Source organism: Rhododendron vialii, chromosome 13a, assembly GCF_030253575.1.
Source record: "Rhododendron vialii isolate Sample 1 chromosome 13a, ASM3025357v1".
NCBI classification, from domain to species: domain Eukaryota; kingdom Viridiplantae; phylum Streptophyta; class Magnoliopsida; order Ericales; family Ericaceae; genus Rhododendron; species Rhododendron vialii.
In genome coordinates, this window is record NC_080569.1 from 32,886,280 (window position 1) to 32,900,015 (window position 13,736).

The 13,736-nt window shown below is 38.2% G+C and overlaps 1 protein-coding gene across 1 annotated transcript; it reads right to left on the reverse strand.

Moving 5' to 3' along the window:
- Positions 1-526: 526 nt before the first annotated feature.
- On the reverse strand, positions 527-7,845 carry LOC131314615 (serine/threonine-protein kinase Nek6-like). The gene is made up of 14 exons (XM_058343394.1): positions 7,669-7,845; positions 7,306-7,586; positions 6,129-6,195; positions 4,834-4,899; positions 4,593-4,639; positions 4,295-4,340; positions 4,106-4,186; positions 3,975-4,017; positions 3,849-3,898; positions 2,696-2,777; positions 2,543-2,592; positions 2,147-2,220; positions 1,705-1,756; positions 527-1,621 (listed from the first exon to the last, which is right to left on the reverse strand). The coding sequence occupies exons 2-14, from the start codon at positions 7,422-7,424 to the stop codon at positions 725-727; spliced, it is 1,674 nt and encodes a 557-aa protein (XP_058199377.1). The 5' UTR covers positions 7,425-7,586; positions 7,669-7,845; the 3' UTR covers positions 527-724.
- Positions 7,846-13,736: the final 5,891 nt, after the last annotated feature.

The window sequence follows — 13,736 nt, forward strand, 5'->3', positions numbered from 1 at the left end:
TTACATTTAATGAATGGCTTGGATGATTTGTGTGAGATCCGTGGTGGACCCCACAACAAAATCTGGGCACAGATTGTATGTGTGTAGACTTTCTCCTTCAAATACAAGTTCATTAAACACGCAAGCTAGAGCCCCGCTCTAGGTCTCAGTCCATAACACGCGCCAATGGTATCTCGTCACGTGGTCCAGCTGGAGCATCATGACGACCTTTACATGAAGTACAAAGAAGCCAAGGTCAATACACAAAAGGCTTTCATCGCGACAAATATTTTATTTTTTTCCCTACGGCTCAAGAAAAGAAAATATTTGCCAAGATTAATGCCTTTTGCATATTGACTTTGGTCGCTTTGTACTTCATTGCGTCCTGTAAAGGCCACTGTGATGCTCCAGCCAGACCACGCAGTTGAGTGTTTAATGTACTTATGTTTAAGAGCTCGTTAGAGCATAAATCTAGCAACTACACATCTGTGTACACAGACATTTCCGGACACAACTGGTCGCATATTAGACAATTCCGGACACATTGTGTACAAATGTCTTTGCACATAGTATTATTCGTCTAGCAATCCAACGTTCAAATAACAGAATATCTTAGCAAACTTAGCAACTGAACAAGGTGGTGTTTCCCTAGCATACAAAATGTAACACAGGTTACAATGAAGAAAGCCTAGAGTTTCAAACTTAAAGTTAACAAGGAAAAAAAAGCAGCCAAAATTACAACGTGCTAGTTTTTCCCACCCTGTTTTTGTATATTCATTAGGCTTTTCGTTAGCCAAATCGCGGTCTCTCTTGATGAAACAGTTTCATTCCCAAATGGCCTAAGCACAGCTGCAAGTTCCTCCAGCCTTTCGCGCCTGAGCAATTCTGCAGAGAACTCGAGCAGTGCCTCCAGAGCTTCCGCTCTTTGTTGGCTCAGAGCATCCCATATCATGTTGATTGATGGACTCTCACTGGATATGCGATTCGATCCCCGAGCATCTTCTTTTTCTATATGCTTGTTAGGACTAAGATCATGGGTTTTTTCTCCTCCTTCATGTGCACATTGTAGTGTCACTGTGCTTGTCGATGACATATTTCCAGAGGAAGCAATTTCGGAATTTAGATTTAAGATTTCTGTTTCGATTGATCTTTCATCCTCAAGAAACTTAATTGTTGCTATTTTCTTGGGATCGTCATGATTAGCACCTTCATTGATTTGCACTTGTTGGGAATTCTCTCTGGCGAGCTGCTTCTTATTTTGTTGATCTCCATCATCAATCTTCAACATAGTCCTTGAAGCATTTCCAAATTTAGAGCTTTCGGTTGGCTCGAAAGCATTGCACTTTGCTATCACAACCTCACCTGTTGATATTCCCTTGGAAATAGGCACAGCATTTCTTGTTTCTTTTTGTCTCACTACATTCGCATTATCAGCAACTGCCAGAGCATTGTTTGGCTCCTTTTGCAGGATTCTCTTCCCAATTTTATCGTCTTTCTGTACCAAACGTTGCTCAAAATGTAAGTTTCTTGGGGATATATCCTTCTTATTGGTATCGGACCTCACTGGAAGAAATACAGGAGATAAGTTACAGCATTGAACAACGTAGGGTTGCAGATGGGGATGCCTCAATAGCTCCGCAGCCTAGATGTGTTTGGACACAAGCATCAGAATTAGAGTTCGTTTGGAAATTGAAAAAAAACTGTCATTGAGCTAAGAAATCTCACATTTGGTCTGTGTTCTGGATTTTTTCTTAGCATGCTTTTGATCAACCGTTTGCTGCATCGTAGAAACTCAGTCATTTCATTAAAAGGTTATTGGAATAGGGCGAACATAGAATAACATATGCTCTCATGTAAATAAAGAGGTGACTAAGGGCATGTTTAATAGAAGGTTTGGGAAATCAGATTGGACTCGATCCCGTGGGGCCATAATCCTTTGTTTCGTTTGGCAAAATAGTCTTGTACTATTAGTACCATGGCGTTACTGATCCTCCAAAATGGGGGGATTGGTCATTCCATGGGGGAAGTGGTATTGTTAATCCCAATCCCCCATCCCATGAGAAAATGTTCATCTATCTCATTCATAATCCCACTTCATTTACTCAATCTCAATCCCACCTCATTAATAATCCCTTGAAAAATATCCCTTAAAATGAGGTTTACTTACAGTGTTGGGGAATATACAGTGGGGAGTGGAGAAATGATGGACCGGTTTATTTTGCTTATCAGAGCAGCCATATCCTGTTGTTCAAATGATCAACTTTAGTTCATTTTGTAGCTAAAAAAAACTGGGAAATTTATTATCTAGGCAATCATTCTTATTATTCATGTTTCATATATGCGAACACACAATGAGAGTTTGAAAGATCTCATCGTTCTCATTACTGTAAAAACAGTTATAAAAATCTAGATCTTTTCTTAAAAGTGGTTTTCCCAATATTTTTCTGGAAAAAGTTTTCAGAAACAATTTAACGAACAAGTGAATACATGTTTTCCGGTAAATGGAAACAAAGCAGATAAAATGCCAAAGGATACCAAACAGGTTGCTCAAGCTGACACTTACAGGAGCTCTATATGCAGGTTGATGTGCAGCCATTTCAAACATGCAACAACCTGAAAACAGTTTCAAGTAAAAAATGTCATTTACCGACCAGTCATTCCATGAAGTTCCACGTTCAATAGGGAAATTTTAGTTACACCAAGAGGGTTTAGCTACCTAGGGACCATATGTCGGACTTGTAGCCATAAGGTATATCTGCTAGAAGCTCTGGACACATGTAGTTTGGAGTGCCCACCACCTACAAAAGATTTAAAGAGATCCTTTTATGTGTTAAAGCTGCCATCTTCTAAAGTATTGCCAGAGAAAGAAACTTATTTCTTGAAGCCAATACTAAAGGAAATGAAGATTCTTCTGATTTGCTCTCTACCCATTTTAGTATTACATAAACCTCTTTTTGAAAAGCTGAAAATAGTCTTCCAAAATCAACATCTATGCATGCATCGCGTAGTTACCTCAAATGACTCGACTCATCTCATGATCCAAATGCTAGTTAGTTAGAGAAGCCTACTTGATTTGCTTGACTGACTCCTTACGGGCTCATTAAAGTGAGGAAAGTGGCACTAACAAAATGGATCCTTTCTATCCTTCCAAGTCGGAACTCAAAGATAAAATCGTTAAGCATGGTTTGTCCATCTTGATTCTGTTCTGATTTGAAGTTTCAATGGTTGTCTAACTGTCGAAGTAATATGGCTGGATCTATTAGTGTCTACGAGTTGGACAGTATGCTCAGAATTTCTACATTGGTTCTTAAACCAATCTATAGTCGAATGATTTTTTCCCAAGTGAGACATACAACAACAAGAGGCACAAGACTGGCGGGACGTGGAAAGAACAAATATCAAAGGAAATAATTCATACAGATAAGCAAGTCCTAGTGTTTATTCTGTACATGCACCTATTAGAACATTAGATTCATTGTGAAGTCTATGCAATAGAAACAGACAGACCACATAATTGTTAAACTACCAGTAGTCTCAAAAGCTTAAGCTATTAGGAAATGGGTCCAATATTCGGCAATCGTAACCCTACCTACATCATGTTGTGTCCAACGCCTAAAGATTCTAGCATGATCTACGACAAATATCCTCGAATATGCACAACATGGATTATAAGATTCCAATCTAACGACAGGTTTTGAAAAATGGTCCACGATGATTTGCCAGTCGTGGGAATCCCAGTTACTATTATCAGGGTAGCTCATGATCAATTTCAAGAAGGAATTGTGATGAAGTATATTACGAGCATTGGCAAGTACTGCAACTGTAATGTACACACAACAAATAGAAAAAAAAGGAGAACAAGACGTTACCGAAGAAGCTAGGTCATCTGTGTTTAGCAGCTTTGCAAGTCCAAAGTCACCTGTACATTTATCTTGAGTTAAAAACAAGGAAGATTACAGAAGCCCAACCATTTTCCATTATTTTTGCATTCTTACCCAGTCTGATTTCGTTGTCTTTTGTAAGGAGTATGTTTGAGCACTGGAGTAGAAAAAAAACATAAAAACTACTTTAGGATGATAATTATGCCATAGGCTCATCTCAAATAGAAATAGATGGAGATATGCACCTTGACATCCCTGTGAAGGATGCGGTTGGAGTGAAGGTAGTCAACAGCTAGCAAAAGCTGAGTCAGCCATTTGCAGAGCTTCTGGGGGAGATAAAGGAAGAACAGTGGGTATCAGTTGTTATTTAGCAACAGTTGCTGATTCTAAATTGAAGGAGTGATGCTTCTTCCTAATATTTTCATGTTCCTTACCTCCTCCGGGAAATATGCTCCTCTAGCTTTTCTTATTATCTCAGCCCTGAGTGATTAGTATCACAGATTAGTCAAAATGAAGGATACAGACTAATATTGAGTCCAAATAAAGCCTATATGGCTACATCTTGATTTAGTTTCACGATATGCTGCTGCAATGCATCTAAGAGAGAGTCTAGATAGGTTTTTTCCCAATAAAATGTAAACTGTTATTTACCCAAGCGGGCAACGATTGATGAAATACATATAGATTCAAATATCTTCAGAGATTCTAATGCTGAAGTAAACTGTGACTTACATGTCTCCTCCTTCACAATAACTTGTTACAATGCACACCCAGCATCCCTGTAATCCATCATTGGACATAATCTTCAAATTAGGAAAACGTCAACAGGTTGTGTTTTTCTAAAGAAATGGTCTTATTTTCAACCCAATTCTTCTGAAGTAAAACGAGCATCAAAACATGAGCAAATCACAATTTCCTGTTTGCTGAACGCTAAATATTGGAAAGTAGAAGAGCAGGGATGCTAATTTAGTACCTGTTCAACCCATGCATCTTTGCACTCCACAATGTATGGATTATTTAGCTTTGCTATTAAATTCATCTGCAAGGAAAATCAAATTTATTGAAAAAGTTGCATTTCAGTCTATTGTCTGACATTTCAAGCTAATATTTCAAGGTCTGTTCACTATCAAATCAAGGATTGCTGACCATTAATGTCATATGGAATAAATATTACTGTTTCTTGTCATAGTCTGGGATTGCTGAAGGTTTTTTCTTGTTGTTGGGAAACCTCTTTCATTGTAAAATATGGATGACTTGGTCATATGATTGTTTAGAAGGTTTTTCTTTTAAAGAAAGAGCAATGTATGGCTTTCTGTTAAAATGTAAGGGTTAAACTAGTTTTCAGAGTATTTCTGATACATTTCCGGCCTTTTCTGCATGCTGTTATGGTGCTTCCAATATTCGTCTATGTTTGGGGTAAGGAATCATTTAGTAGACTTTTGAAGCCATTCTTCCTTGAAGTTTTCTCTAAGAAGACCCCCACATCAGAATATAGGATAGAAACAAAATATCTTCGTGACTTGTCATGAACAACTCATCATCATGAACATTGTCTCAGTGAAATGTTTGCTATCCTAAAAGCTCAAGTGAGTTGGACAGTAATTTTTGTGGCAAATGGTAGTTATTGAAGCTACTCAAGCTCTAAAATACCACTGCAACTTTCACAACGAGGGAATTCTATCGACCTTTACAGCAACAAACAAGACTGTCAAAGGCCAAACCTAGTGCACAAGGCTCTCACTTGCCATAGGGTTTTGGAGAGGTAATTGATAGGCACAAAAAGCCACAACATGAGGGAGGGATTGCACTTTCCATCATGCTAGGTCAGACTTCTAACAGAGGATATGGTAAGACCATCGCTAATAGTATAGCTAAGACTGGGTGTTACATGACAAAAAGTATAAAAAAAAGAAGAAGAAGCAGGAACCACATTTATGTGTGAATATTGTGTAAATGTAGAGGGTGAATGAGTGCTATAATGATGTAACTAAAGTGTTATCAAAACCTTCTTTCATTATTTTTATAGTTAGATGTGGAAGGGTTTTGGTTGGTTTTAGTTTTTAACTACAAACATAAAACACCCCACTTTCTTTGTTTGAGGATTAGAAATTGGAAAGATGGTCCCAATCCTCACAGCCAACTACATACTAAATTGTTTTTTCAAGTTTTCTCAAACAAAGAGAGTCAAGTAGTTGTGCCGCTTGTGCCCAATTGGTGCATTGTCTTTAAGTAGTGGTAAGAGCTTAAATCATGTTTCGAATCGGAAACCTCTTGATGCGCAGTGCGCCTGAATTTCTCTGTTTGTTTTGCCAAGCGTATCTTCTTCAGCACATACCTGCAAACAAAATTGAAGGAAATGGAAAACAAATGAGTGAAAAAGAAAAGGATGGACATTTTGTTAGTAACTTCTCAGTAACTGCAAGGCTAACTGCACTTTTTATTGTCTTCCATTTCAAGTACTATTCAAAACAATTTGATAACTAATGCCATGTTTGAATCTTGGTCGATGGGGGAAAAAAGAAAAGGAAAAGGGAAAGATATGAAGTGAAAGATGCTAAATTTTGCTCTTTGTTGGCTTGTTAGGAGGTTTTTTTTTTATTACTTTGAAAGAAACTACTCTAGCTTAGATCCAAGAAAAAGGGAACGGAAATCACCCCCAACTTCGAACCCAGAACCTTCACATGGAGAGGTAGGGTGAATGCCACTTCAGCTACAAATGCCTTGGCGGTTGGTTAGGAGAAGTTAATTAACTTATAAAAGTAGAAAACAGCCATTTTCAAGTTAGGTTATCCACAAAAAATGAACTTCTGCAAGTAGTTTCATTTCCCTCTTCTTTAAAAAATCCAAGGTCCAAACATTCAATAAATAACGAGTGACAGTTCCAAAGGAAGCGAAGCCAAATGAAAGACAGTACTACCTTTTTCCCTCAACTCCTAAATAAACCTCTTAATGTTTTTCCATAGGAGGATTATAAGAAGATCTTTCTTTCTTTCTGGTTTGAAGAAACCCTGACCACAATTTCTATGAAGCAAAATGTTCCTATATAGCAGCATTTGAACTAGGTACAACTCAAGCCCAAGGGGTTGGCCTAGTTGTCAAGACTTTGGACTTAAGGTTTGCTCAAGTTCGAAACCTCGTAGGTTCTATCAATTCCATTGGGGCAAGTCCATACAGAATTTTGCTCTAACTTTAATTGGTAACCTCGCAAGTGGGCGGCGGGATTGGTACCTCAGGATTAGTCGAGGTGCTATTAGTCCTAGCCCGGACACCTGAGTTATCAAAAACTAGGTACAACTCTACAGCTTTGCACAATTTCCACTACTGAACAACCATATCCAAGATAATCACAAAATGCTTACTAAAATCCCAGCCATTTAAGACATATGCATAGAAGAACATGAAGAAAAAGAAGAGAATGGAAGATACAGCAAAGGACTTTTCTTACTTCTTTTTCTCAATCTTGTGAAGAACAAGGAACGCAACTCCAAAAGCACCTCTCCCAATCTGCTCTATCACTTCATAATCTTCCATCCTTGATTTAGCTTCCTCCTCTTTAATCTCCATAATCAGCCCTAAAACTCTCAAACGTAGCACCTTTCGGGAAAAAACCCAACAAAGAAAATGCCAATTTCAGACCTTTAACTGGCTACCACCACATCATTAAATTGGAATTGAAGACCAATTCAGAAATCCCAACCGCCCGAAGGAGCCAAGTCACAGGAAAAGCTGAGAGAAGAGCAGAGAGCATTAAAGTAGGGAATCATGCAATAAACATGAGCAAGAAACAAGAATTGAATTCCATACGTACCCAAAGGACCATTTCAGGAAGAAATAAATGCTTGAATTACACCAAACATTAGAAAACGGTGGTGGGTTTTTAAGGGTATAAATTGTCGGAAAGCAACCAGACTTTAATGTGGATTTTGACTAGAAAAGGAGGGAAGAAATGTGGTACTAGGAGTAAAGAAAGAAAAAAGAACAAGGGGTTGCTGTGACGGGTATACTGGCTGGGGAATTCAAATAAAGAAGGCAAAAACTTTACTTGCATTTTCAGATTCCTAGGAAATCATTAGAAGCATGTGGTTGGTCTGTCACCATCCCACTTCTGAAAATCTCTTTGGGGTTCTTTTAGACAAAGATTCACTTTCGATTAACAATAATAAATCTTCTTTATTTTTCAGATCCGCAACTTAGAATAAAATAGATCAAAACATTGTCAATAGTTGGTTTGCCGGCATTATGTCGTTAATAAGTTGATATCAATTCATAGATAGGTTCAGTTCTTTAAAAAGAATAATATCGGGCCTAATTTTGTATTACATAAAGACCATATAAGAGGATCATCACACGATATGATCTTGGCTCGTTGTTTTTGGGAGCTCTGGCCATAATTTTATTTTCTTTTAGGGGAAAAAATGGTCGAAGTTATTTTTTGCCAACACATTGGAAGACTATAAGAACAAGTCCACCGTTTTCTTTTGGCTGGCCATTGGGATATTATATTTTATATATATATAGGACTGCCTTTTTCTTCTCACGCAAAGTTATTTTATAGGACTGCCTTTTCCTCTTTTTCAACTAAATTTCACCAACTCATAACAAACTTTATTTGCTGATAATTATTCTTAACTAAAAATAGCAGAATAATTGTTTGAACAAGATGATGATCTAGGTCTGTTGAGGTAGATAGTCCGCTATGAAAATGGTAGATATATAGTAACATGTGAACTCTCTCCCACTATATATTGCAAGTATTGCTAGGGTTGTTTCTTATGAGATCCGTACGACAAAATATGTTCTTGCAATTTGGTTAGAAATCACTAGAAACACTTATTTATACCATATATTTGTGCTCTCGTTCTGAAAATCATTTTAGGGCTCTTCAGAGATATCACATGATATGCGAGAAAACAACTGGGAGGGAAAGATGGTTGGTTGTGCTTGTGATGATACAGTTCAATTAACTTTGCCAAAATTTTGCATCAACAATGATACCATCGTTTCACAATTACTAGATGATGGTGGTGGTGGTTATGAATGGGGTATATCAAGCATCCGATTATCACACGGATTTTTCTTGGATTGCCGAACGAACAGCTTGGATGGTGCACGGCACGGTGCCGCCAGAGACGGAGGGAGGTGTGGGCGCGGTTTCGGGTTTTTTTTTTTTTTAAATATTTTTTTTTTGTTTTTTTGTTTAGTGAGAACATCTAGGTATTGTATTTTGTATTGGATATTATTTAGACATAAAAATGTGTTCGTTTTTTGTCCCAAAACCCAATTTCTCTCTCTGTGCACGGTCTCCCATAAGTTTTTCCTTCAATCATTGATCTCATTTCTTTTTATATCTCTCTCTACTTACTACTCAAAAAAACCTCCCTCAAAATTTAAACCAAACAAACTATAAGATTCCCGAGCCTTCAAATTTCAAAATCATGTTCATAGGTTGGCCCCCGTGTTTACAAGATCTTCGTCCCGTCCCTGGGTGCCGCGCACCACCCACTCTGCACCATCCTATTTTGAGGTTTCTTAGCTCTATGTTTAACATTTTACTTATCACTTTCACTTATTGTCAACAAACGGTGTGCCTCATGCATCACGTTATATATCCCAATTGTTGATATTATATACTTAGAGCATCCGCAATGATAATAATCAAAATTAATAACCAAAATGTGTCACGTCAACATTTGATTATCCATTTAGTTCATAATCAAATTTAACAACCTCTAGCTCCACATTGGTTGTTTTTGCATCTCTAACAAAAAAAAACCCCAAAATACACAATGCACATTTGTCCAATCGCAAACGAGTTTCAATCACGCACACGACCACACCAAATTATTCGTCTCGATAATGTGGGGTGTTTTTGAGTTTTGAGTTTGGCTATTGATAAAAGTTATTAAGTTTGGTTATGAAATAAGTGAAATTTGGTTATTTGCTAAAAGACTCGTAACTTTGCTTATTACAATGTGTGGTATTTTTTTAGCATTATTCTTAAATTTGTTTATCCACACTCATTTGCTTATTAGAATGTGGATGCTCTTATGTCATACAAAGTATTAAATAACAGAGGATAAAAAGATAATTAGAAATAAAACTACATCGACTAGGCATACATATTGGAAAACTTTGTGATTTCCTAAATATATTTGATTTCTGGAATTATCATGATTTACAAGAAAAAAAACTGTTATCTCACGTTAAATTTATAGATGAGTTTTTTTTTTCTTTCTTCTTTTTAAACCTTTTCCTTTTTTAAGATAACGTAATGGCAGAGGAGAGGGAGTCACGATGGATGCAGATTTTTTTAATAATTTTTCAAAAAAGAAGAAGAAGAAGAAGAAAATACATTGCTATATATACCACAAAAAGCATAAGAGTGCCTGTCCCCAAATGATTTACCCAATAAATAAATAAAAAAATTGCCTATCCCACACGGTACCGAAATGCATAAAATCTAGAGTTGCCATTTGTTGGGAGGATCCTAAAAGGAATGACATTTATTGACTAGTACGTACGTTTTTCCCATTTTTTTCCCGACCGGCTTTTGGACTTCTTCTCTTTCTTCTTTTGTTTTCGATCGTTGCCGGATTTTGGACTCAACAGTTGAACTTCACCCAAAAGGCCGGCTTACATTTTTCAAACAAGTTTTCATAGAACATTTGCGGTAAAACATGAAAAAGTCTGCACTCATAAATAGGAACAACTCGAAAAAAATGAAGATGTCTCGTTTGTTCGGTTATAAAATAGTGATATGTCTTTTCGTGATGAATACTATATTATTTTGTGATGAATGTTATAAGGGGGTATTGCTTAGTACAAAAATTTATTCTAGCCGATCGGCTCCCTCCTCTATTCGCCCCTTTCCCAGTCCAATCGGTTGGAATCTTTCGATTTTTGGTTGATTCTGACTCCCCTCGTTCCCGTCCCTAGCCAATCGGAAATTTTCCATGCATGGCTTCTTCCTTGAGTTGGGGTTTGAAGGCTTTTTTTGTCGTCATATGGAGAGTAGTGTTACGGTTCGATGCTAAGAGGTTGTTGGCCGAGGTAGGTTCTGGCTCATTGACTAACTGATCTGTGTCAGCCACCATTAAAAATGGGTGCGATCCGGCCAGCAGTTTGGTCCTCTATTCTGGATTTGCTCCATGCATCACTTACCATAAAGGAGATCGGCTTTTGGGACTTGGGGCTGCACGGTATGTGCTTGTGGTAAAGTCTTTTTGCAGGTTTGCTTGGAGGCAGGTTGAGGCGGAGATTTCACGGTGTTTCCGAGTTTCGATGGTGGCGACCTCCTTACGGATGTGTTTCTAAGTAGATGCATTAGCTTAAATTGTTGCTTTTGGGAATTTATAAATACAACTGCAAATTTACTGCATATAACTTGTTTTTAAATAAATAATATTCGAACAAAAATGCCCTTATAAAATTGGACAAAAATACCCCTACTTTTATTACATACAATTACAAACATATAACCACATCCAAAACACATACACCCCATAACCCACATTTCCCTCCATTTTTTTTCATCTTCTTCCAGGGGAAATTTTTTTGCTTCTGGTTCTTCTGGCCGTTCCAGGCCACCACCATTGTTGAGCTCCCACCTCCCACCATAAACCCAATCGACATCTGCCTCCGAACTCTCACCTTACACCTCCTAACTCTCAATGGAAACCTCCATTGCTTCCTCTCCCTCCATTGGTAAAGAAGAAGTCTTTGACCCAACATATGAGAGAAATGTGCATTTTGATTGGGGATTGGAAGGTTGTGCAATAGAAATGGAAGTTGACAAGGAAGAGGGAGCCATGGATGTTGTAGTTTTAGAGCCGACCCGGCCCACGGGCTAACCCAATTGGCAGGCCAAAAGCCGGGTGGGCTTAAATTTCCTTGGGTAAAATTAAATCAAGGGGAAAAAAAATGGATTTTGTGGGATTTTGGGCTAATAGGCGGGCCCGTTGGCGGGTACCACGGGCGGGCTACCGGGTGGGCCCATGGGCCGGGCCTACGGGCAGGCCGAGTAAAAATTCATAGGCCCGAGCCCGCCCATTACAAACTATGGGCCGGGCTAGCCCGCCCGTTTTACGGGCTCGGGCCGGGTAAAAGCCCGGCAGGCCGTGCAGGCTTCGGGCGGGCCACGGGCCTTCGGGCTAAATGATGACCCTTAACAAGAGGTAACTCAACACTCTATTTTTAGCCTGGTTCTGTCCCGACATTGTCATATTCTAAAACTTGAAATTACGCTACAATTTCAAACTCTAGAGTTTGAAAATTGGAAACAATATTATATTCTAAAACTCTGAATTCTGCCAAAATTTCAAACTCTAGAGTTTGAAACTTGTCTACAATAATCATTCCTCCATTTTAAACCTGGTTCTGGAACGACATTGTCAGATTATAAAACTTGAAATTAGGCCAACATTTCAAACTCTAGAGTTTGAAAATTGAGGATAATATCATATTCTAAAACTTGAAATTTTGCCGAAATTTCAAACTCTAGAGTTTTTAGAACTGGTTTTCAGAAGTGGGTTTCAAAAAACAGAGAGCGGACGTTTCAAAATTTTGGCCGAAGTACTTGGTTGGAGTAGGGAAGGATAATTTTGGAAGTTCAAAGCTATTTTGAGATTGTATGAGAGCAAATTTTTATAAGATTTGTTGTTTAAGTTAGAAAAAGATTACATGCAGTAAATTTGCAGTTATATTTATAAACTCTCTTGCTTTTTAGTTGTATTTGCTTATGTTATGTTCTGAAATTGTTGCACACACAATTTCCACACTTCCCATACTATGCTCTGTTCTTTAGGCCTCTTATTGGCCTACGCTTGTCGTCGACGTCCCTAGGCTTTTTGTTAGCCTTTATTTTCTGGCGATAGCATAGTTCTAAGTGTTTTTTGTGTTGTATTTTGTTTGATTAAACCCTTGTACTCTTTCTTTCATATATATATATGATGTTCTTTTTTGATGTCAATGTGTGTGTGTGTCTATATATATTCCAATGCAATCCAACAATTATATTCTAGATTCAATCCAAACTGCAGAGGTCAAAGAAGATACACAATGTTATAAGAACAAAAGTCAATAGACTTAACCCCAAGGGCCCCTTGGGCAAGTGGTATTGGTTTAAGATTTAGGTGTTTGTTCCTTTTTGTGATCTCAGGTTTAATTGTTCTTGTTGGTAACTCTTGGGGCACCTCACCCCATGAACAAGCGTGTGAAACGGCTATGAGAGGAGCTATAGAAAATAATTCGAAATAGGCACAAGCTAACCCGAGACATTCTGAATTATCAAAAAAAATAAAAGAGTCAATAGACTCCATACCGCAGGATTCTCGTATACTGAAATTGGAACAAGCTAGCTAGATAGCCTCTCTAGTTATCACGGGTTCTATTTGGTGGTTCCTTTCTGAATCCATTTAAATGACCAAGACCTTTCATTGTTTTGAATTCGGCAAGAATAACGACCACATCATAAATTTGTAGTTTTTGGCTCGTTTTTGGACTTCGCAGCCTTCGTGGTCCGGACCAAGGTCTTGGTGGTCCGGACCAGCGCTTGTTATACATTTCTAGAGCTTGCTGGTATTCTGGTCCGGACCAGCTGCCGTCCCGATTCGAAGGCTATGCTCGCTGGAATCTTCGTTCGGACCAGCGTGGACGAGACAAATTAGTATATAAGCAATTTTTAGGGTTTTTGCTTATTGTATTGTATACACAACAGCTTTTCTGAGAGAGGAAAAAAGAGGAAGAGATCTCCTCTGTAGCCCTTTGGGCATCCGTTAACTTCCGTATAGTGAAACCCTCGATCGTCTGACTGCCCATAGAGTAGGTATCCTTGCCGAATCACTCACTCACTCTCTCTCTCTCTCTCTCTCTCTCTCT